Source organism: Myotis myotis, unplaced genomic scaffold (genome assembly GCF_014108235.1).
Source record: "Myotis myotis isolate mMyoMyo1 unplaced genomic scaffold, mMyoMyo1.p scaffold_m19_p_2, whole genome shotgun sequence".
Taxonomy (NCBI): domain Eukaryota; kingdom Metazoa; phylum Chordata; class Mammalia; order Chiroptera; family Vespertilionidae; genus Myotis; species Myotis myotis.
Window position 1 is genome coordinate 138,773,712 of NW_023416324.1, and position 25,263 is coordinate 138,798,974.

General features: G+C 41.0%; 1 protein-coding gene and 1 pseudogene across 3 annotated transcripts in view; one reads left to right on the forward strand and one right to left on the reverse strand.

The window, feature by feature from the left end:
* The window catches only part of DCBLD2 (discoidin, CUB and LCCL domain containing 2), a 98,506-nt gene that overhangs the window by 39,533 nt on the left and 33,710 nt on the right, over positions 1-25,263 (forward strand). For all 3 annotated transcript variants that reach the window (XM_036350644.1, XM_036350646.1, XM_036350645.1), the window contains one exon: positions 9,368-9,505. In XM_036350644.1, the coding sequence (XP_036206537.1) occupies positions 9,368-9,505 (138 nt within the window). The remainder of the gene's footprint in view (positions 1-9,367; positions 9,506-25,263) is intronic.
* LOC118676542 lies at positions 20,451-21,652 on the reverse strand (annotated as a pseudogene).

The window sequence follows — 25,263 nt, forward strand, 5'->3', positions numbered from 1 at the left end:
AAATGTATCTGTCCAATTTTCCCAACATCATTTATTCAAGAGACTGTCTTGACTCCATGGTATGTTTTTGCCTCCTTTGTCAAATATTAATTGAGCGTAGTGGTTTGGGTCGATTTCTGGGTTCTCTATTCTATTACATTGATCTACTAGTATATGTCTGTTCTTGTGCCAGTACCAGGCAGTTTTTAGAACAGTGGCTTTATAATACAGCTTGATATCTGGTATTGAGATCCTTCCTACTTTGTTCTTCTTTCTCAGGATTGCTGCAACTATTCGGGGTCGTTTTTTATTCCAGATGAATTTTTGGAGAGTTCATTCTAAGTCTGTGAAATATGCTGTTGATATTTTAATGGGGAGTGCATTGAATCTATAGATTGCTTTGGGTAGTATGGACATTTTAATGTAGATTCTACCAATCCATGAACACGGTATGTTCTTCTATCTGTTTATGTCTTCCTCTCTTTTTTTTTCAATGTCCTGTAGTTTTCCGAGTACAGATATTTTACCTCCTTAGTTAAGTTTATTCCTAGGTATCTTAATTTTTTTGGTGCGATGAAACCAGATAAAGACAACACAATGAAAGAGAATTATAGGCCAATATCCCTCATAAACATAGATGCCAAAACCCTCATCAAAATTCTAGCAAATCGGATCCAGTATTACATCAGAAAGATCATATACCATGACCAAGTAAGATTTATCCTTGGGATGCAAGGATGGTACAATATCCTCAAATCAATAAACTTGATATACATCACATAAACAAATTTAGAGATAAAAAATACATAGTGATATCAGTTGATGCAGAAAAAACATTTGACAAAGTCCAACACTCTTTCTTGATAAAAACCCTCAGCAAAATGGGAATAGAGGGATCATATCTCAACATAATAAAAGCCTTATATGACAAACCTCCAACCAACATCATACTTAATGGGCAAAAACTAAAACCATTTCACCTAAGAACAGGAATGAGACAGGGATGCCACCTTTCACCACTCCTGCTCGACATAGTTCTGGAAGTGCCAGCCATAGCAGTTAGACAAGAAGAAGAAATAAAAGGCATCCAAATTTGCATAGCAGTTAGACAAGAAGAAGAAATAAAAGGCATCCAAATTTGAAATGAAGACGTAAAACTGTCATTATTTGCAGATGACATGATACTGTACATAGAAAACCATGAAGACTCCATCAAAAAATTATTAGACTTAATTAATGAATTTGGCAATGTAGCTTGGCAAAATTAACGCCAAGAAATCTATGGCATTTTTATACACCAATAGTGAACTTACAGAATGATCATCATTGTTAACATTTTTACATTTTTACATTTTTACATTTTTCATGTGTAGAAGTTAAAGAAGTGTTATCTTAATCTTCATAGGTATCTTGCATGATAGGTATAAAAGCCATAGAGTTTCATGAGAGATGCAGTCCCAGCCTATGAAAACATGAAGTCAGGAGAATAAAGGCATCTCATACATGTTCATGAGAATACAATAATTACTGTGGATGTTTTTCATGGAGAGACTTGATGGGAACTTACACTTAAGAAGTATCATGTGAGGTTGTTGCATTGTCATATACAGGAGCCATATGCAACTCTAAAGACCTTGGTGGATCTTTGTGCTTTGGAATAGTCAGACTGGTTTGTGGACTGGAACAGAGAAGAAATATTGAAGCTTTGTCTCTGTAAATGATGTCATCACTTCTAAATGTCTCCTTCAATATTATGAGGCAGGTCAATAAGGTATTGACACCTGTCTCATTTCTTATCAGTATTCAAAAGGGTGAAACTTAATCCACTGTGTGATGCTGATGTAAGTAAGCTCTTCTAGGAAATATTAAAAGCCTTTGACATCTCCTAAGTGGTGAAAAGTTTATTTTTCCAGAAAAGCTTTGAAAAAATTTCTTGGTATGTGGTGTATGTCTCACCTATAATGCTTGGCAACACCTCTAATTTTGCTGAAGTGTACACATTATTATGACTCATTGTTTTTATATTACTGTGCTTGGCATTAGAAACTCTGCCAGCTATCTTGAAAAAAGTTGTCAACTTAATAACAGCCAAGGCCTTGAGTCACCATCTTTTTAAGAGTTTTTATTAAGAAATAGAAACAAAATGAAGCTCTCTTCTCTCCCGAAGTTTGCTGACTTTTTAGAAGCTAAGTCTAAAAGCTCTCAAAGTAGAATTTTATAAGAAAACCCACTCAGATGAAACTGATAGGGATGAATGGTATTACCTTGTGAATATTTTGGTTTCTTGAATGCTGTAAAATTATCTATGGAGACCCTTTGTTCATGATCATGGATAGCAATAAAAATCTATGTGCTCTTTTGTCCACGCTGCTATTTTGAAAGAGGAACTGGAGGAGGCAACTCTGCTTGTAATAAAAGAAATGCAATTTTTCTAAACTAAATATGTCCCCCTCCCTGTCTTTTGGATTAATAAAAAATATAAAATGTTAATATGTTTGCCATGGTTGTGATGAAATTGGTACCTTTTTAAAATATTGATAATGTATTAAATGGTATAGCTCACTTGGATAGCAGTCTGGAAGTATATATTAAGAATCACTAAGGAAATACTTCAGGTAGGCAGAAGAGGTTGTGCTAGGAAGATGTTTATTGTAATATTATTCACTATACAGAAAACTGGAGGCCGATCTAAATTTCTAATAGTGATAAATTTAATAAGAAAGTTAAGGTGTATCTACCATATAACCAGTTTTTGGCTATCACTAATTGTCTGCTATGAACATTCTACTACCTACATCAGAGGCCTAAATTTTACAACCCAACTCGCTCTGGCCCACCAAGCACAAGGCAGTGTGATCCTTGAAGCCGGACTGTACAGACACAGTACTGATGGACATTATTTAATGACAGCATCTACTCTAAACATTTTCTTGGTATTGTAATGGCCTCTTCAGTCTTCTAGGGGCTTCAGCTGTGTGTTTGCCCTGTCCCACTACACTGAGCTCTCTGAGGGCAACACTCTGCCTTCTAATTTCATCACTGAACCCCCCAGCGCATAGCTAGCTCAGTGACCGGCTATTCAGGGGCTTGTTAGAATATATTCACTAAATAAATTTCTTTGAGAATTGTACACTTTGTTTTTTAGATTAAAGGCATTTCTGTACATAGGCAGTAAACTCTCCATAAATACCAGTATGTGTAAATTAATTAAGTGATGTCCTCTAAGCAAGCTACATTTCCATCTGTTGGAGGTAGACAGGGTTGACGTGCTTTTGCTCTAGCAACGTAGTCTTTCTAACTTGCCACACCTGTCAATAGGTTAAGTGGTCTTCCAATTACTTGAGAACATAAGCCTCGTTTCGTGTTTCATGAACAATATTAACTCCTCATCGTAGTCTATCCGAAACCAGGTGCATGTACTCTATATTTTTGAATACAGAATATTTCTACTTGACTTCTTCCAGAATTTAATATGTTGTTTTTCATAATCTACCTAAAGTGTCTTTGATATGGACACAGGAAAGAGGCATGAGAACCTTAAGATCTCTAAGCTCTATATAAGTGGATACAAATTCACTACCAACCGGAGTGTGACTTTCAAAGAAGACAGTCATTATTGGCCCAGGTTTCCTATTTTTTTTTTTACTTGTGATTTTCTAAGAGAAGTTAGAAATTCATACTTAATATGAAGTTTCCAGATTTTTAAAATTTTGGCAGCTAATTCAAATAGTTTTGAAATAGTGCATGGCCCCAAACTGCTGGCCAAGAGGCCAAGTAAAATGCATCTGTCTGCTGATTACGACCCTGAGCCGTAGATTCCAGCTTGTGCACTATAGTTCTTTTAGATTTGATGATCCAAAAACCAGTGTATTCTCACCATACAACCAAAGTGAATTTCTGGTTGTATTAGTTTTCTGTTGTTTCATAACATTACCACAGACTTAAAACAACACAGTTCATTATCTCAGTTTCTGTAGCTCAGAAGTCTGAGCATGGCATGACTGGATTCTCTGCTTAGCGTCTTGCTTGGCTGAAATCAAGATACCAGCTGGGGATGAGGATTCTCTTCCAAACTCACTGGTGGTTGGCAGATTTCACTTCCTTGCAGTTGTAAAACTGGGCCAGGGACTGCTTTTCGTTCCTAGCGTCCTCCTGGACTGATAGTTTATGGCTCCTCCTGTTTGTAAAAGATTGCATTTTTCTTTGAGATTTATCACCACCTTTCCATGCCAGTTTATCCTAGGAACCGCAGGATGCTGGTTAGGTTGTTTGTAAATTTCAGCTATTATGAATAATGCTGCTGTGAGATATCAGGTCCAACTCTGTGTGGACATAATGTTTACATTTCTCTTGGATATACTAGTACTAGTGGCCTGGTGCACAAAATTCATGCATGGGGGCAGGGTGTCCCTCAGCCTGGCCTGCGCCCTCTCCAATCTGGGACTCCTCAAGGGATGTCCGACTGCCGGACATCCCTCTCGCAATCCGGGACTGCTGGCTCCTAACTGCTAACCTGCCTGATTGCCCCTAACCACTCTGCATTCCGTCCTGATCGCCCCCAACTCCCCCCCCCCCCCGCCTATATGCTCACCTCCAACTTCCCCCTCCTGCCGGCCTCCTCACCTCCAACTGCCTTCCCCTGCCATCCTGATCGCCCCCAACTGCCCTCTCCTGCCGGCTTGATCGCCCCTAACCGCCTCTGCTTCAGCCCTGCCACCATGGCTTTGTCCAGAAGGATGTCCGGAAGGTCTCCCAGTCTAATTAGCATATTTCCCTTTTATTAGTATAGATGCCTAGGAGTAGAATTACTGGGTCATATGATAACTAATTATACGTTTAACCTTTTGAAGAACTGCCAGGCTGTTCTCAAACGCGATTGCACCATTTTACAATCCCACAAGCATTGTATGAGGGTTCCAATTTTTCAATATCCTTGCTATCTATCTTTTTTATTCTAGCCATCCTAGTGGCTGTAAAGTGGAATCTCATTATGAATTTGATTTGCATTTCCTAATGGCTAAATTTTTTGTTGTTGTTGCACATTCCATGGATTTGAACAAATGTATAATGACATCATTGTGGAATGGTGTACCGGATAATAATGCGGATTTTGTAATCAAAGAAAACAATAATTTCAAGAGAAACATCAAAAGTGCTTTATTCAAAGTAATGTCCATCGCTAGCTACACAATTCTTCCATCTTTCAGGTAATTCTATGGGGGCAGGGTGTCCCTCAGCCCGGCTGGCAGGGGAAGGCAGTTGGAGGTGAGCAGGCTGGCAGGAGGGGGAAGTTGGGGGTGAGCATATAGGCGGGGGGGGGGGGGGCAGTTGGGGGCGATCAGGACGGAATGCAGAGTGGTTAGGGGCAATCAGGCAGGCAGGCAGGTTAGCAGTTAGGAGCCAGCAGTCCCAGATTGCGAGAGGGATGTCTGGCAGTCGGACATCCCCTGAGGAGTCCCAGATTGGAGAGGGCGCAGGCCAGGCTGAGGGACACCCTGCGTCCCAAGAACTTTTCTTGTTTTGAGGCAAACCATTCAGAGACACAATTTTCCACTCCCTTGTACATTTTGAAGTGCTTCTCAGAAAGTGCGTGTGCCATTGATTGGAACAAGTGGTAATCTGAAGGAACAAGGTCTGGTGAATACAGCAGGTGGGTTAATACTTCCCAGGCAAGGTCTTTAATGTGTCTTTAACTGGTTTTGAAGTGTGTGATGGTGCGTCATCTTGAAGCAGAATTACTTTGCTGTGTCTTCTGGCCCATTCTGGTCATCTTACAATCAAAGTGTGGTTCAAATTGATTATCTGTTGTCGGCAGTGATCAGTATTAACGGTTTCACCTGGTTTTAGAAGCTCATAATGCAGCACACCTTCCTGATCGCACCAAACGCAGAATATTGTCTCCTTTCCGAAGCGATGTGGCCTTGCAGTCAATGTTGATGGTTGACCTAGATCAACCCATGATTTTGTGCATTTGGGATTCTCAAAATAAACCCACTTTTCATCGTCAGTCACAATTCGATGCAAAAAAGACTTTCTCTCGTGCTGTTGAAGCAACATTTTCCTGATGACTTTTCGGTTTTCCATTTGTCTTTCGGTCAGTTGATGTGCCACCCATTTCCCTTCCTTTAAAATCATTCCCATTGCTTGTAAATGATTGGAAATTATTTGTTGAGCAACGTTTAATCTTTCTGCAAATTGTTTTTTAGTTTGACATGCATCTTCATCCCATAATGCTTGCAATTGTTGATCTTCAAACTTTTTCGGTTGACCTGGACGTTCTTTGTCTTTCACATCGAAATCATTACTTTTAGCCCATTTAAACCAGTGTTCACAAGTATCTTGAGATGGAGCATGTTCACCATAAGCTTCCCGAAGTATGCAATAACTTCCAGCAGCACTTTTCTTCAAAATAAAGTAATGAATTAAAACTTCCCGCAAGTGCTCTTTTTTTGGGCACGAAATTCAACATTTTTAAACATAAAAATATCTATGATGTTAACACCTTCAGCAAATTTGACATGAAGTTTTGAAGCTTGCTGTCAATACAACAAAATAGCATACATATCATATCACATATATATCAACATATGTGTAACTCCATCTATTGAAAAAAATCCGCATTATTAACCGGTATACCTAGACCACTGTGGATTTGATTTGCTAATACTTTATTAAGTATTTTTGCATCTATTTTTATGAGAAACATTGGTCTGTAGTTTTCTTGTAATGTCTTTGTCCTTAAATGTTTGGTGAAATTTACCAGTGAACCCATTTGTGTCAGGTGCTTTTTCTTTTGAAGTATTATTAATTATTGATTTAATAGCCTAGATATAGGCCTATTCAGATTGTTTGTTTCTTTTTGTTTGAGTTTTGGCAAATTGTGTCTTTCAAGGAACCTGTCCATTTTATCAAGATTATCCAATTTTTGGACGTAGAGTTGTTCATAGTATGTCTTTATTATCCTTTTGATGTCCATGGGATCTGTAAGGATCTGTCCCCACCTTCATTACGGATATTAGTGATTTTGTCTTCTCTTTTTCTTATTTAGACTTACTAGAGTCTTAGTAGGTTGTTTTCTTTGTTGTTGTTTGTGTGTTTTTTGTTTGTTTTTTCAAATAACCTGCTTTTGGTTTCTTTTCCTAGTTTCCTAAAGGCTAATAACTTTTAAGCACTTTTATTTTCCTAGAACATGGGTTCTTTTATATTAAAAACCAGTGTTTCATGGTTGTTATGGTGATTAATAATTTTAACTTTTATATTTTAATGTCCTCTATATATTCACAAAATATTTTTTCAAATACCTTTCTTATTTAATCATGAGAAACTATAGCAATTTCTGTGACTTTAAGAGCCATCAGCAGAACTTATAATTGTTGGCAGTTAAATACTTTATTTTGATTTAGGAGTACCTTTGGCCAAACTAGGGAAATGGCATTAAAGAATTAACAACTATGTTGCCCAGATTAGGAATGGTTTTTCTTCTTCCTTTCCCAGAGTGCTTTGCCAAGTTCTTTGCATTACTTGTACAGCGGGTAAAGCCGGTGGTCAAAGGAGAGCCAAGTGAGGAGAAGGAGGGTCACCTTGGCTGGGAATAGCAGGTGAAGGCAGGTGCTTCTTGTATATTTGAACTCATTTAAGCACTTATAAGGTCAGCTATTGTACTTTTCTTTTTTCTTTCTTCTGTTTTTTTAAATTGTGGTTATCCATTCTTCAGCATTGCCTTTTGAGTTTCACAGAACGTAAGTGATTTTTAAAAAATGTTTTGTTTCTACCACAGATTAAATTTACTCACATTTTAGAGGACAAGATAAGTCCAGATAAACAAACAGATAGACAAAAGATGAAACTTCCGTGCTAATAAAAAATACTTTTGGGGTTCTGTCCATATAAAAAGGGTTAAAACTATTTTTTTGCACATTGTTTCACTTTAATAATATACTTTTTATGAAGACATCATTGTATGGAATGTTAGGTATTCTTTAAAAAGGATCTTTTCCCTTTGTACCTGAAAGGATCTGTAAAGTCAGTATTTATACTGAGCATCTTAATCAGGCTTGTAATAAAATCACACCTACATGTATCCTTACATGGCAAAGAACAGCTAGTACTGATGGGCCCAGATCAAACTGTTATTCACTTTTACAAAAATTAATCTTGTGTAAAGATACTAGTGACCATAATTTCTCTTGCCTTAACTATTCCCTTTGGGCTTTAAGATTTAATGTGATGGGCACTGGTTCTGCACATACATAGTTGGGGTTGCTAACAAATTATATAGCTTTGAGATATTTAGAATAATGTGAAATATATATTACTCTACTTTTGAATATTTTATGTTCAAAAGCAATACAATATTTAATATTTATCCTCTTTACTAGACTATTTCTGAGTTACTTGGTATTAAAAAACAAGTCTGAAGATGTTATCATCTTATTTATATAACTTGTAATTTTGCTTAAATGTTAAAAATATTGATAGCTAAAATTACATTCCATATTTAGAAATAGAAGGTGGTGTGTGTTTTTTGTTTTTTTTGTACAGATGAGCAAGACATATTTTATATTGAAAACGATAGCATCTAAGAAAAGTGCATGTTTACCTTGATGTTTTGTATTAACTTATTAAATGCTAAAAAAATTGAAAAGTTATAGACTGAATTGAGTTTTTCTATTTTAATATGAATGATCACCTAAAGGGGTTGACCAGAAGTTCCACAGGCCTTGGCAGAAAAATTGAGAAGGTTCATAAAAGGTTTGAGAGGTGGTGTCCTGAGGCCAGGAATCTTGGGGCTCCTGTGGGTTTACTGATTGACTGTCAGTTTATTTGTGGGCCACCTGCCTGCCTGCAATGCTTTCATTGTTTAAAAATTCCTGGTGCCGAAACCGGTTTGGCTCAGTGGATAGAGCGTCGGCCTGCGGACTGAAAGGTCCCAGGTTCGATTCCGGTCAAGGGCATGTACCTGGGTTGCGGGCATATCCCCAGTAGGAGATGTGCAGGAGGCGGCTGATCGATGTTTCTCTCTCATCGATGTTTCTAACTCTCTATCTCTCTCCCTTCCTCTCTGTAAAAAATCAATAAAATATATTTAAAAAAAAAAAAATTCCTGGTTATTCTTTTAAAGAGTATACACATGTATTTCACAGGAAATTGACTCTTCAAAAGGCCAGTAATGCTTGTACTGTTTTTTTCTTTTGCATCATTTGAAGTTATTACTTGACTTTTTTCTTTTTCCAACCAGAGTAATGGGATTTTTAATCACTAAACATCCTACTTATCATTTTATTTAACATGCAGAGTTTGGTATATTATTCTGATTCTATTATCTACATGGTAAATATTATTGACTTCATAAGAGTCACAACAAAGATCTGCTTTTCTTCATTCCTAGGCAAATACTGTGGTCTGGGATTGCAGATGAACCATTCAATTGAATCAAAAAGCAATGAAATTACAGTGCTGTTCATGAGTGGAATCCATGTTTCTGGACGAGGATTTTTGGCTTCATACTCAGTTATAGAAAAACAAGGTAATTTTCACTTTATACCATGGCTCCTGCATTTTATATTTCCTAAAAACAAAAATGAAATTTTTCTTTAAGTACCTGTTCCATAAGCTTGGGATAGGGTAGAAGGACTGAACAGTTAAGAACACTTACATAAATTTGACAAGTAAGATTAGATCAGTATTAGAGCCCAATAATTTAAAATGTATTAACTTTTATATAAAGCCCATATACTTTCCTTTCCTTATTAGTGGAAAAACTGATTTTTCACTTTTATAATATTGGAACACAATAATTACTTTAAAAATCTGTCAATTATTGAAATGTAGTATATTGATATAAAGCTTTATTATCCACATTTTACCATTTCATAGGACTGTGCTCAAGACCATTTTACCATTTTTCTCAGAGAATAGAATCTCGTACTACCAGTAGTACCACAAGTGCTATCTGAGACACTGTAAAATAAACATGCGATATTCTCCAGATTGTTAATGTTTAGAATCTAAAGGGGGGAGGGTGGCTAAAATAAAAGCTATTAAGTGGAATAAAATGTACAATTTATGAATCACTAAGATACAATGCAAGACTTGAATGAAATCTCTCATGTATTTTGACTGCTTGGCACGTATTTATTCCCCTGTGCTATTAGAGTATTGTGGTGAGAAAAGTTAAGATATGTTGCTAGTACAAGGTTATATTAAAATAATCACTTAAATAATTTAAATATTCAACAGTTTTTCTAAGTTCACCATTAAAAATAAAAAATGGGGTTTTTAAATTGTATAAATAAGGAAATTGTCAAAAAGCTCCCAGTTGTGAGAATGTTAGGCACTAGGAGGAGTCTGTTTCCCTTAGCTTCTAAGCGATGGATCAGGGTGTGAAGGCTAATCTCATGTGAGAAAGAACAATCATTGGATGGAATAATGGAAAGAAGAAAACTGGAAAATTATGCTAATAAGCAATTAAAATTTTTTACACAACCAGGAAAACTAAGGCAATGTAGTGTTTAGAAAGGGTGCTTAGGTAGTTCTGGAATGAAAACCAGGTGACCTCTAGCCGGTCAGTTGAACTTCATCTGCAAGTAGATTAGTTGTGAGGAATCTTATATAATAAAAGCCTAATATGCTGTGTCTGGTTGTCCCGTCGTCCTTTCAACCAATCAAAATGTAATATGCTAATGATATGCTAAGGTTGCTCAACCGCTCGCTATGACGTGCACTGTCCACCAGGGGGGCAGATAGTCGACTGATTGTCCAGTTACTATGATGTGCACTGACCATCAAAGGGCAGATGCTGACTGGTAGGTTAGCTTGCTGCTGGGGTCCGGCCGATTGGGACTGAGCAAGACGGGCCAGGCATGCCCTGGAGCCCTCCCGTGGTCCCTCTCTGCTGGCCAACCTCCCGCATCCCTCCCCAGCCCTGATCGTGCACTGGTGGGGTCCCTCTGCCTGGCCTGCGCCCTCTTGCAATCTGGGACCTCGGGGAATGTCGGAGAACCAGCTTCAGCCGGATCCCACAGGCCAGGCTGAGGGACCCCACTGGTGCACAAATCATTAGACTACTAAGTCTAATAATAGATGTGTAGTGTCTGTAGGCACACAGCATAGTAGGCACAAACAAATGTTAGTTTTGCCCCTTTCACCACTGTTCACACATACCCACCCCTAACCATCAAAACAGTAAGGTAAAAGAGAAAGAGATGATGATAGATTTCCATCTTTTCAGCTTTACTTCCTAAGAATCTTGGGCTGATATGAGAGGATAGTACGTAAGCAGTTTGCTTCTTATTCTTAAGTTCCTTGGTCTTAATATCAGGTTTAATTATTTATTTTGCTTCATATGTTCCCCTTCTCTCTTTGTTATTTATTGAATTGAAGGTTTTTGGAAAATAAGTATTTTCTCTTTAAAAAAATGTTCTTACATCAGATATTTAAATTATAGAGCTTCTTGATCCATAGGTGTCCTGCATTAAAGTTTCTTAAGAATTGACAAATTCCAAATAGCTATGACTTTATTTTATAACTTCCAAAGTTTTTTAAAAATTGGTCCTCAAAATCTGGAAGTTTTTATAATCATACTTTCAAAATTCATAATCGTCTTGGGAAATCCTCATCTCAGAGGTTTCTCCTGAGTTTTTACCTTAAAAAAACAAACGAACATATCTTTGTCCCATTCATCAAGCATTTGTTTTAGTTGAAGTTGAGTGAATTGTCAAAATTCAAATGAACATAGGTTGAATTTCTTATTACATACTCTTCTTGGGTGGCCTTTTAGTCATAATTTCTTATGACTCATTCATTTGAAGGCTGGTTGGCTTTGGTTGAGAGCCTCATTTTATTTCCATCCAGGAAACTTAGCTGCCACACTGAATTCCATGAATATTTTCAAGGAACATCACTCCATGTCCCCAGCTTAGCAACCTAGTTAAAGATTTAGAGCATTTGGGAATGAAGATTGTGAAAAATCTTGTTTCAACAGCTTCTTCAGTTGTTAAACTCTCACAAATGTGTGATAGAATCCTGATTTTGTGTGAGATAGATTAATTTCCATTACTTTGTGCAAGAGCACATTGCAAAATTATATTTATTTTAATGTCTTATTTCCTGGTATATGCTTGACATTGAGGAAATAGCAGCAAATAATACAGATACAATCATACTTTCATAGGGTTTTCTGTATAGAGTTGGAAAAAAAGATATCAAACACAAGGTTACTTAATTGTAGTTATGAAACAATGTACAGTTAAGTCCAGTAAGTACAATGAAGGTTATAGTCAACAGATAAGAGGCCAGAGCAGAGTGGGGAGTGGAAAATTAAGAGCAAAGCTCTCCTGAGGAAGTCGCTTTTAAGCTGAGAACTGAAGGATTAATTGAAAGTTCCAGACAGACAAGGAATTAAGAACATCCTAGGGGAGAGAACAGCAGGTATAAAGGACTTGTAGTGGGAAGGAGTTCTGGAGGAAGCAGAACAGAAGCCAGCACATCTGGGGTGAAGTGAGTGCATGGTGAGTAGGTCACATTATTCAAGACTTTGTAGAAAATGTAGGGGTTGAAGCTTGACTGGATTTATGTTTTTTATAACTTTTATGGTTTTATCCTCTTATTTTTAATGATCTATGAACAGTAGTTTCTAGTATTTTATACTAACTGCTATTTTTAAAATTTTCACCTGTGAACCTCATTTTGAAAGATTGTATCTACCATTGAAAGGAAAAGTTTTCCCATTGTCCCATTAAGTAGCAGGCAGATTCATGTAAGTATGAATCAGCACTTCTAGTAATTATGAGAAAACTGGGATTTCTACTTGGACCTAGTATAATATCATCAAATTCCAACTAGACTCTCTGAAATTGAACTTTTCACCTGAAAATTAAAAATATATGTAGTCTGGACATCATATTAACAAGCACTATTTAGAAGTTCTATAGAGAGAAACTTCTAAGTTACTGCCAATCTTACTGCGAGAGGCAGAACCAGCCAGTTACTCAGAGGTCCAGACCTAGTAACTCAGATCATTTAATATAGTACTAGAGGCCCGGTGCATGAAATTCGTGCACTTGCGGGGGGTGGGGGAGGAGAATGGGGGCAGTCCCTCAGCCTGGCCTGCACCCTCTTGCAGTCCGGGAGCCCTCAGGGTATATCCAACTGCTGCAGAGGCAGGGGAGGCTCCCGCCACCACTGCTGCACTCGCCAGCCATGAGCCCGGCTTCTAGCTGATTTGCGCTCCCCCTGTGGGAGTGCACTGGCCACCAGGGGGCAGCTCCTGCATTGAGCATCTGCCCACTGGTGGTCAGTGTGCATCATAGTGACCGTTTGTTCCACCATTTGGTCGATTTGCAGATTAGCCTTTTATTATATAGGATGCTAATAAATGTTACTGACATTTCCATTCTCAAACATAAACTTAAAAACATAGCGTTTACCCCTGGACTTGAAAAGTAAAATAAATTTTATAGGTGAGTGATCTCAGTTTCTAGTTTTGAATCTGTTCAACATTGGTCAGTTTCTAGTAAAAGCTCAACATTTCTAGAATGATTCTGGGTAATGATTTTTTTAAGTTATTTTAGTTTTAGGACAGGGAGCTCAGCTGACATATCTATATTTGCATTGAAAGCTTCAAGTCCTTCAAGGCAGCTTCTATTTGCCATAAATTGGGTGGTGTATGTGTACACAGTTGAAAAGTAGTAGTCTGATGTTTCTTTTGTGGGACATGAAATCATAACTTTAAAGGTAATTTTAAACCTTATCACTTTAGATTTCATTAATCCAGAATTTTGTAGTGTTCAATCTAAAGGTTGCCTTTATTTTTGTGAGGAGAAATCATAAATGGTTTAAAATCTGATTTGAAATAAAATGACCAGTGTAGATATTACCGTACTTCCTAATTGGAACTCATAAACACTTGTTCACTCACTCCCCACTGACCCATGAGGACAATGTGCTTAAGACTTGTGAACAGCTGGGCTTGGGAAATGTTTCCATTTGACAGTGTAATTGTTGCTATATGTTAGATTATTTTTAGAGTTAACACCAATAGTGTTAACAATTTTCTCATTGCTGTATTCTCTAACCACATTTTTTGCAAATATTTTCCATTTCTTCCATCTTATATCAGATTATATCAACTTATAAATGAAACATAGGGCGAAATAGAGAATTTTCTTTGTAATAGAATCCAGATTTCTGTAATTCTCTTTTCTTCATGGAATGTTTTTAGTTTTGAAAATAGAGCGTGAATTCCTTAGATTTTTTGCTACCTTAATCATACAGTAATTTTATAGAATCTTTTCTGTTTTGAGTATTATACTTAGCTAGGTTTCTATATTTAGTTTTTCTATTGTGTTCCTAATTTTTGTTATGTTGTTTCTGGCAAACATTTTAAAACTTTTAAGCTGTCTAATAAGATTTATTGCATCAGTTTACATGCATATCTTTATATTTATCCTTGTTTATACAAAAATGAATATGCATCGTGTTTGTAAACATAATACAGTACACATGGAGAAAAATATATGTATTTTGGTGTCAGTTTGTACAACAAAGGTACTAATGAGCAAAGTGTTACCAGTTTTGCAGAGAAAACATTTATAAACAAAAACTGTTAAGACAGTGTTAACTCAAAGAGGCAGTTTAATCTATGGGATAGAGTTTAGTTCACACTGAAATAACCTGAGAGCACCTTAATGATTTTAGTTATTTTATGTTTCATTTTTTTACTATATTAGGAATGCTGCTATGGGACTGGGTGTGTTTATGTGCTATCCAGTAGATATATTAGTGGCCTAGATGCTGTGTAGGTCACAAAAGAATTGTTTGATCTTTTAATGTCTTATATTCACTTTTTAGTATATAGCATTTAGATGTTAAAGGCGTTTGATTTGTCTATCCTATATAATAAAAGGGTAATATGCAAATTGATCCTAACGGCTGAACTACCAGAACGACCGCTCAACCAGTCACTATGAGGTGCCCTGACCACCTCTAGGTTCCTTTCCCCAGCCGGCAGGCTCCCATTGCCTGATGACTAACAGGGAACCGGGGGTGGGTGGCAGGGAACGTGGATGGCACCAAGCCAAGGCCCCCACCCTGCCAGTCATCCCACACACAGAGGGCAACCTGCAGTGGGGGTGTGGCTGGTGAGCGGGCGGGAACGGCCAACCTCTCGGTCCCTCCCCCTGGCCATCAGGCTCCGATCACCCAATGGCAAATGGGGAACTGGGGATGGGTGGCTGAAGGGGGATAAGGCCAGCTGCGGGCAGCTGGGGAAGATGGCCCTGATTGCAGGCCTGGTCTAGGGACCATACCTGCACACGAATTTTGTGTGCCGGGCTTTTAGTAATAAGGATAATGATAACTGGCATTTATTGAGCCATTACTATATGATTGCATGTACTATGTGATCTGGGGGCATTTTGTCATCTAATCCTTATTACTATCTGTACAATAAAAATTAGGAAATGTATTTCTAGAGGTTAAATAACTTATCCAAGAGTCATATAGCTATTTATTGCTCAAATTAGAAAAAACACACAAACAAACAGACAAATAACAAACTTCACCAAAAGTTGAAAGAAAAAGACAAAACCATATTTACGTAACTTGAAAAAAAGATGTAACCTACTATTAAATTTAACAATCCATTCAATTTGCTGATTAGACAATTAGTAAATATTTATTGAACATATAAATGATTAATTGAATGAATAAATCATTCCAACAAACCTGTATTGAGTTCCAGGTAGAGATTTTACACCAATTTAATTGAAAGCTTTCCATAAAACCACAATCTTCAGGTTGCAGATAAATTGCCAACATAATGACCCATAGTCCATAAAGGAAGGTTCTGCTCTAACTGGTTTGGCTCAGTGGATAGAGCGTCAGCCTGCGGACTCAAGAGTTGCAGGTTCAATTCCAATCAAGGGCATGTACCTTGGTTGTGGGCACATCCCCAGTAGGGAGTATGCAGGAGGCAGCTGATAGATGTTTCTCTCTCATCGATATTTCTAACTCTCTATCCTTCTCCCTTCCTCTCTGTAAAATATCAATAAGATATATTTAAAGTAGTTGCATAAAGGAAGGTCCTGCCCAGCCGGCATAGCTCAGTGGTTGAGCATTGACCTATGAACCAGGAAGTCATGATTCGATTCCAGGTCAGGGAAAATGTCTGGGTTGTGGGCTCGATCCCCAGTGGGGGGCATGCAGGAGGCAGCAGATCAAGGATTCTCTCTCATCATTGATGTTTCTCTCTCTCTCTCTCTCTCTCTCTCTCTCTCTCCCTTCCTCTCTGAAATCAATAAAAATATATTTTTTTAAAAAAGAAGGACCTAAGAAATGTCATTCTCATACAGACCAAAAGAAGCAGGAATAACTTGTTCTTTCTTTGGGAAGTCAAACTGTTAGAGGAGTACTCAGAGAAGTTGGCAGAAGACAGAGCACACAATAAATGGAAGCCTAGAATAGTGGTCTCAGAGAAAAGATGAGAAGAAGTCCAAAGGAGGCAGAATCTAAGAGAACAAAGCCTGACTTAACAACCAGAAGTTTGCTGATGGACTTCGTTAGAATTGTGGGGAATGACACCAAGTTTCAAGGGCATTTGGATGAATGGGCTAAAGAGGAAGGGAATGTGGTCTTTTTAAATGTTTGGTAATAAAAAAGAAAGGGAAGTCCTAACCAATTTGGCTGAGTTAATAGAGCATTGACCTGCGGACTGAAGGGTCCCGGGTTTGATTCTGGTCAAGGGCGCTTGCCTGGGTTGAAGGTTCTATCCACAGTAGAGGGTGTGCAGGAGGCAGCCAATCAAAGATTCTCTCTCGTCATTGATGTTTCTATCTCTCTCCCTCTCCCTTCCTCTCTGAAATCAGTCTGTATATATACAACCCTAATATGCAAATAGACTGAACGGTGGAACAACCAGTCACTATGATGTGCGCTGACCACCAGGGGCGCATGCAGAACATGGCGGGTGTCGGCAGCAGGTGGCATAGTGTGGAACATGGCGGGCATCAGCCACAGCGGGATGGTGGGGCAGGTGAGCGGGGGCACCAGACCAAGGTGGGGCGCTGGTTGCTTTCATCAGCGAACCTGTGGTGGTTCTTTGCTCCAATGCGCCATGGTCCCGCCAGGCACTCGCACCTGCTGCTGGTGCCGGCCCTGTTTGCACCCGCTGCCGGCGCCGGAGCGCCACTTGCACCCACTGCTAGCACCAGGCACCATCAGTGGATGCGAGTGGCGACTGCCAGCCCCAATTACCCCTGAGGGCTTCTCCCCTGAGGACTCCTGGACTATGAGAGGGTGCAGGCCGGGCTGAGGGACCTCCCATTGTTCCCCCTCTGCCCCACCGCCAATTGTATGAATTTCGTGCACTGGGCCTCTAGTATCTAGATAATAGCCTGACTATAGTGTTTATTGCTTAGCCATGCCTATGTCATCCATAAGAAAGCATTGAGTATTTTCATTTGAGAAAACTTTTCCTGAGCTCCTACTGTGGTCTTAGCTACCAAGGATGGCATTGTAATATTTCTACAAGAAATATAAGATTTAGTCCTATGCTCAGTATGTAGCAGGGGAAAAGATGGAACATATCTGATAAGGTATCTGGGACATAGTAAATGTAATTGACTGAATCACAATAATTTATATGTGTAAATTGCACTGTAGTGTATGGACAACTGACCTGTTAAGTGACCTTCTAAGTCAGTGGTTCTCAACCTTCCTAATGCCGCGACCCTTTAATACAGTTCCTCATGTTGTGGTGACCCCCAACCATAAAATTATTTTCATTGCTACTTCATAACTGTAATTTTGCTACTGTTATGAATCGTAATGTAAATATCTGATATGCAGGATGTATTTTCATTGTTACAAATTGAACGTAATTAAAGCATAGTGATTAATCACAAAAACAATATGTAATTATATATGTGTTTTCCTATGGTCTTAGGTGACCCCTGTGAAAGGGTCGTTTGACCTTCAAAGGGGTCACAACCCGCAGGTTGAGAACCGCTGCTCTAAGTCTTAGAGGATGCTGGACAAAGCTTATCTTGCTGCTAAGTTCTCCTACCAATATAACTGTGTGATCTTGTGCCTAATTCTTTGTTTTCATAATAGGAACCTGGCATGATCCTGGCATGTACCCTCAGGGGATGTCTGACCCGCAGTCAGACATCCTTCTCACAATCCAGGACTGCTGGCTCCCAACCACTTGCCTGCCTGCCTGCCTGCCTGATTGCCCCTAACCGCTTCTGCCTGCTCACCCCCTAACCACTCCCCTGCCAGCCTGATAAACACCTAACTGCCCTCCCCTGCCAGCCAGTTGCCCCCAACTGCCCGCCCCTGCTGGCCATCTTGTGGCTGTGGGAGCTGCCGTCTTTGAGGGAGGGGAAGTCAATTAGCATATTCCCTCCTTATTGGCTGTGGGTGCTGCCATCTTTGAGAAGGCATGAGGGTCAATTAGCATATTCCCTCCTTGTTAGATAGGAGGATTGCTAGCAGAAGTCTCTGAGCAGATGGTTTCCTTTGAGCTGTATTTATCTTGCCTAGAATGTTTCTTGGTGGGAGCCTTGTAGTAACAGTGGTCCTCGGGAAGGCTGTTTACTTGGGAAAAGATTTCAAGAAAGACACATCTTAAGGCTTCTATATTTCCCAGCTTAATTGATGTTATTTTGCCTTTATGGAGTTGTAAAGGTCAAAGTCTATAATTATGACTTACTTTTTTTATCTTGAGTCATCTTGGCTCTCCTTATAGCTGTCGATTTTGAATTCCTATTTTCCTCCTAGGGAGCTCTTTCGAGTCCCATGGAATTTTTTTTTTTTTAAGGTAAACCATAAAGTGGTTTTTATTCATTAATACTTATTAGAGATTTCCATTTTCCTCTTCAGTTTGCATGTGGAGTACTAGGAGAGCCTTTTTCATGTCTGGGTACAGGAAGCCGAGACCACCTCTGCACTGCTACCTGCATTTACCTGCTAGAAGTAAACGTTCATTAAGTGGAAGTGATTATTATATACTAGAGGCCCGGTGCACAAAAATTTGTGCACTCGGGGGGGGCGGGGAGGGGGGTCCCTCAGCCCGGCCTGTGCCCTCTCGCAGTCTGGGACCCCTCGGGAGGTAACAACCTGCTGGCTTAGGCCTGCTGCCGGGTGGCAGAGGGCAGGCCCAATCCCTAGGTGCAGCCCCTGGTCGGGCTCAGAGCAGGGCCGATTGGGGAGTTGGGGCGCCGCCCCCTGTCATGCACAGAGCAGGGTGGATTGGGAGGTTGCGATGCCACCCTCAGTCACGCTCAGGGTCGGGCCGATTGGGGGGTTGGGGCACCACCCCCTGTCACACTCAAGGCAGGGTCGATGGGGAGGTTGCGGCGCCACCCCCTGTCACGCACAGAGCAGGGCCCATCAGGGGGTTGGGGAGCTCCCCCCTGTCACTCACAGAGCAGGGCCCATCAGGGGGTTGAGGAGCTCCCCCCTGTCACTCACAGAGTAGGGCCCATCGGGGTTGAGGAGCTCCCCCCTGTCACTCACAGAGTAGGGCTGATGGGGAGTTGGGGCACTGTCCCCTGTCACACACAGAGCAAGGCGGATCAGCGGGTTGGGGCGCTGCCCTCTATCACCCACAGAGCAGGGCCAATCGGGGTTGGGGCGCCGCCACTCTCACACTCAGGGCAGGGCTGATGGGGAGGTTATGGCTCTACCCCGTCACACACAGAGCAGGGCCCGTGGGGGGGGGGGGGAGTTGGGGTGCTGCACCCTGTCACACACAGAGCAGGGCCGATCAGGGGGTTTGGGTGCTGCCCCCTGTCACGCTGATCCCAGTGCTGGGAGGCCTCGTGGCTCCGCTGATCCCGGTGCTGGGAGGCATATTACCCTTTTACTATATAGGATAGAGGCCTGGTGCACGGGTGGGGGCCGGCTGGTTTGCCCTGAATGTTGTCCTGGATCAGGGTGGGGGTCCCCACTGGGGTGCCTGGCCAGCCTGGGTGAGGGGATGATGGCTGTTTGCAGCTGGTAACACACCCTTCAGGGTGGGGGTCCCCACTGGGGTGCCTGGCCAGTCTGGGTGAGGGGCTGAGGGCTTTTTTCAGGCTAGGGGTGACTGAAGCTCCCAACCGCTCCTTTTTTTCTTTTTTTTTTATTCTGGGCCAGCTTTAGCTTGAGGCTTGGCTCCAGCTCTTAGGCCTCCGATGCTGAAAGTAGGTTTCTGGCCTTTGCTTACAATGTTGCGATCTTGCTGGCTGAAGTCCGGCCGTATTTGTTACATAGTTTCTTAAACTGCAGGCTCAGAGGCCTGCAGCCACAGGCGGGGAACGTTGGTTTCCTTCGTCACTGAGGCAAGCAAGCCTCATGTTAGTTTCAAGCTGCCTGGCTGCCGGCCACCATCTTGTCTGTCAGTTAATTTGCATATCTCGCTGATTAGCCAATGGGAAGGCTAGCGGTCGGACGCCAATTACCATGTTTCTCTTTTATTAGTGTAGATATTTCTCTCTTCCTTTTGACTGTACACTATGTAACTAGAGTGACAGACCTGAAATTGCAATCACCAAACCCAAGATAGTTGTCCACTTTCCTTGGCAAATACAGCACAGAGGGCATTGTCTGCAAATTGAGACATCAAAGAGGAGGTGATGAAGGCTCATTTCCTTTATCACTGTCTTTTAAATTTAGGTTTTCTAAAGCAACATCTAAAGGCATAACATCTACACAGCCCATAGCACCAAAATCTGCCGTCCCCCCTCCCCATTCGTCCTCATCTAAGGGGAACTCTCTCCACACTGAGTGAACATCAGGAGCTCCTGAACAAACAGGATGCGGTCTGCACGCTCACTTTGCATGGTTTGGTGTTCTGTGTCAGACATTTTAGGATCATTCAACCTTATTAAAAAAAATTGGGAATTCTGGAGTTCGCTGACTGCTTCCATGTTAGCCATCTTGGTTGTTGCAGTGTATAATGTGATTGTAGTGGTGACACTCCTTGTATCAATGCGCCAGTTTGCCGCGTGTGGTCTGCAGTCACGCTGCCTGGGCTTGCTGCTTTTCTAGCTGCAGCTGCAGCTGCATTTGTTCTAACTGAGCAGTAGAAGGGCTGGAAGAATTAAACTGTCCTCTTGCAGAATGTCTCATTCCTGATAACTGAGAGAAAAGCTCAGCTACAGGACCCACGGCTTGCCTATTGCTGGAGAATATGAACTCTGAGAAGAAAAAGTTCATACTAATAAGTGCATGTTTGATCTATGAGCAAGAGGACTTCCTAACCCTCAGCCAGGGGGAAACATTTTGCGTACATGTGGAACACCCCTCGATTCATCTAAACCTCTAGGGCTCTGTGCTCAAGTGTAAGATGAGCTGCAGAGTCATCTGTGACATAAATAGGACTGCCTCCAGGTAATGCTGCACATACAGGACAAATCACTTCTGCATGTTCCATAGAGCCCATTTTCCCACAATAGAAACAGGTAAGGCTGTGGCTGCTCTATAGAGAAAGCTTCCCCACCATAGTACAAACCAAAACCTACCTTTGTTAGTATGGACCGCATTGGGTGGTCTGTTGTGTTCATTGTTATTACACCACTTTCATAGCAAGACACAAAGATTGTCATTGTAGCAAATTAAACACATATCTGCAGCCTTGAAAATTTCCTTTTAAACATGTATCACAGCTGACACCTTCATGTTGGGACATGCTATTCAGACGGTGGCAGTGTGGCCTCTCCCCAGTTGAGCTCCCAAAGAATTTGAGAGCAAGGTCAAATGAGTTGCATACATTTGCCTGGCATAACCTGGAGTTTCAGCCCTGAATGGACTTGTAATAAAGCCCTGTTCTGATCAAGTATATCCGTAGTCAAGCAGCATTCTGGCACATGGCCTGAAGGTAATGGGGCCAGCTGGCACTCTTCTTGTGGCTTAAATACCGTGTTGGACCACACAGGTACCTTTTTATCTCAGGCTATTAATCTTAGAAGTTCAATTTTTAATCTTAGAAACTGGAAACTCTTTTGGTAGAGCAGGAAAGTGGAAAATTAATTCTTACTAATGCAATGAAAAGATTGCCAGGAATAACTAGAGTATAGGTAATTCAGTTTGCTTTTCCAAGTCAGTAAACCTGGTAGTAGTGAACCCCTATCCAGGCATGTATCCTCTTCAACTCCTAAAACACAGATTTAACCTAATCATCATTCAAATGCCTGCGGTATATAGATAATAATCCATATAATTGCTCTCAAAATACCACTTTTCTGTTGGTGTAACAATTGTTATGCTTTAGTTCTTTCAAGACACGTTTCATTTGGCTAACATGGTTTTTTCAGAATTGTGGAATAGCATCATCAGCTATCCTATCATTGCTGTGGTGGCCATTAATTTAATGGCTATTTGAGTACCATCAGTATTCTGCGACACAGGTGAGGTACTGTCTCCCTTAGCAAAGTTGTTTGGCCAAGAGTTTCTATGTGAAGTCACTTACCTTTGTGGTTGCCTTAGGGCTTTCTTCCAGGCTTTTCTCCCTCCCGGTTAGAACATGCTTGGACTTAGCCAGACATGCTAACAATCACGTACTCACCCATGTATTTAATAAATGGTAATAAAATCCTCCTGTTGTGCCACGTGTCTCTGCCTCTGTGTGTAGACCCAGCATTATCTAATGACTAGAGGCCTGGTGCACGAAATTTGTGCGCGGGCATGGTCACTAGGCCTGCCTGAGACCAGGGCCACTTTCCCCGGATGCCTGCAGCCGACCCTGCCCCCCACTGCCACCCACCCCCAGTTCCCCATTTGCCATCAGGTGATTGGTGCCTGACTGCCAGGGGAAGGGACCAAGAGGTCGGCTGTTCTTACCTGCTCACCAGCCCCACCCCCGCCGCAGGTTGCTGTCTGTGTGTGAGGCGACTGGCGGGGCGGGGGCCTTGGCCTGGCGCTGTCTGTATCCCCCGCCACCTAACCCTGATTCCCCATTCGCCATCAGGCAATCGGAGCCTGCCGGCCAGGGAAAGAGACGGAGAGGTGGTCAGTGCCCCTCATAGTGACTGCTCCAGGGGTTGTTCTGGTCATTCCACTGTTAGGGTCAATTTGCATATTACCCTTTTATTATATAAGATAGAGACCTGGTGCACAAGTGGGAGCCAGCTGGCCTGCCCTGAAGGGGGCCCCAGATTGGGGTGGGGGTCCCTGCCGGGGGGCAGGGAGGGCCTGGGTGAGGGGCCACGCCCCCAATTGGGGTGGGGGGCTCTACTGGAGGGAAGGGCCAGCCTGGGCGAGGGGCCGGCAGTTCTGATCTCCGGTCGTTCTGGTCATTATGCTGTTTCTGTCGCTGGGCTTTTATTATATAGGATGCTGCTTATAACTCTGTAATGCATCAACAAATCATTCATATATAACACACACTACTACAAAAGCATGTGATAGTTATCAATTCATTAAAACAGACAAAACAAGCCTAGGTGCCTACTATGTGCTAAAGGTGTTTAACTTGCCAAGGTCAGGGGGAGCTCTTTTAGAAGTGACAGTTAAGCTGAAACCTTAGAGGGGAGTCAGCTTATCTAAGGGTATTGAAAAGACTCCCAGACCAAGGAACGGCATGGTCCAGAGAAGACTAGTGTGGCAAGAAGCCATGGGGGATACAAGATGAGACTGAAACAGAACCAGGCACTTCCAGACCTTGTGGGTCATGTTGAAGATTTATCCTATGTCCTCAGAGCAGAAAGAAGCCATTGAAATGCTCCAGCCAAAAGCCATCTTTACATAGCCTGTGAACTAGGTCTCACTTAGGCAGCTGAGCTCTTACTCAGACGTGTTGATTTCTAAATAGAAATTGTTAAGCTTTTAAAGTTTTGTTATATTTAGAGAGATGCTTCTCTAACTGTAGTGTGTTTAAAATTACCTGGAGGACTTGTTAAAACAGATTTTTGGGTCCCATTCCCAGATATACTGTAAGTCTGGATGGTGTTCAGGAATTTGAATATCTTTTTTTCCCCCTAATTTAAATTATTTATTCTTTAAAGTATTACAGATGTTTCCTTTTTCCCCCATTGGCCTCTCCCTGGCCATTCCCAGCTCCCCTCCCCCAGAATATACCCTCACCCCCCTACTGTCTGTGTCTATGGGTTATGCTTATATGCATGAGTACAAGTCTTTTGGTTGATCTCTTACCCGCCCCCCCTCCTGCCTACCCTCTGAGGTTGGATGGTCTGTTTGATGCATTCTATGTCTCTTGATCTATTTGTGTTCATCAGTTTATGTTGTTCATTATATTCCACAAATGAATGAGATCATGTGATATATATCTTTCTCCGGCTGGCTTATTTCACTTAGCGTAATGCTCTCTAGGTCCATCCATGCCGTTGCAATTGGTAAGAATTCTTTCTTTTTTACCACAGTATTCCATTGTGTAGATGTACCACAGTTTTTCAATCCACTCATCTGCTGATGGGGACTTAGGCTGTTTCCAAATCTTAGCTATAGTAAATAATGCTGATATGAACATAGGGGTGCATATATCCTTCCTGATGGGTTTTTCTGATTTCTTGGAATATATTCCTAGAAGTGGTATTACTGGGTCAAATGGAAGTTCCATTTTTACTTTTTTGATGAAATCCCATACTGTTTTCCTTAGTGGCTGCACCAGTCAGCATTCCCATCAGCAGTGCACGAGGATTCATACAGTCATAGTAGGGTTCTTTAATACTTCATTGACACCACTGTATAAACCCTCTAAACAAAAAATCAGCAAAGAAACAGCAATCCTAAACGACTCATTAGATCATATAGAATTAATTGACATCTTGAGAACATTTCACCACAAAGCTGCAGAATATACATTCTTCTCAAGTGCACACGGGACATTTCCAAAGATAGAACACATATTGGGACACAGGCAGAAGATAGAAATCATATCAAGCATCTTCTCAGATCACAATGGCATAAAATTAGAAATCAACTACAATTAAAACAGTGAAAAAAATCAAACACTTGGAGGCTAAATAGCATGCTATTAAGTAATGACTGGATTACCAAAGAGATCAAAGAAGATATAAAAAGCATCCTGGAAACAAATGACAATGAAAACACAACAATCCAAAATCTATGGGACACAGTTAAAACAGTCTTGAGAGGGAAGTTCATAGCTCTACAGGCCTACCTCAAAAAAACAAGAAAAACTGGTAATAAATTATCTAATCCTACAACTCAAAGAATTAAAAAGGGAGCAACAAGAAAAACCCAGAGCAAGTAGAAGGAAGGAAATAATAAATATCAGAGCATAAATAAATGACATAGAGAAAAAAAAAACACACACACACA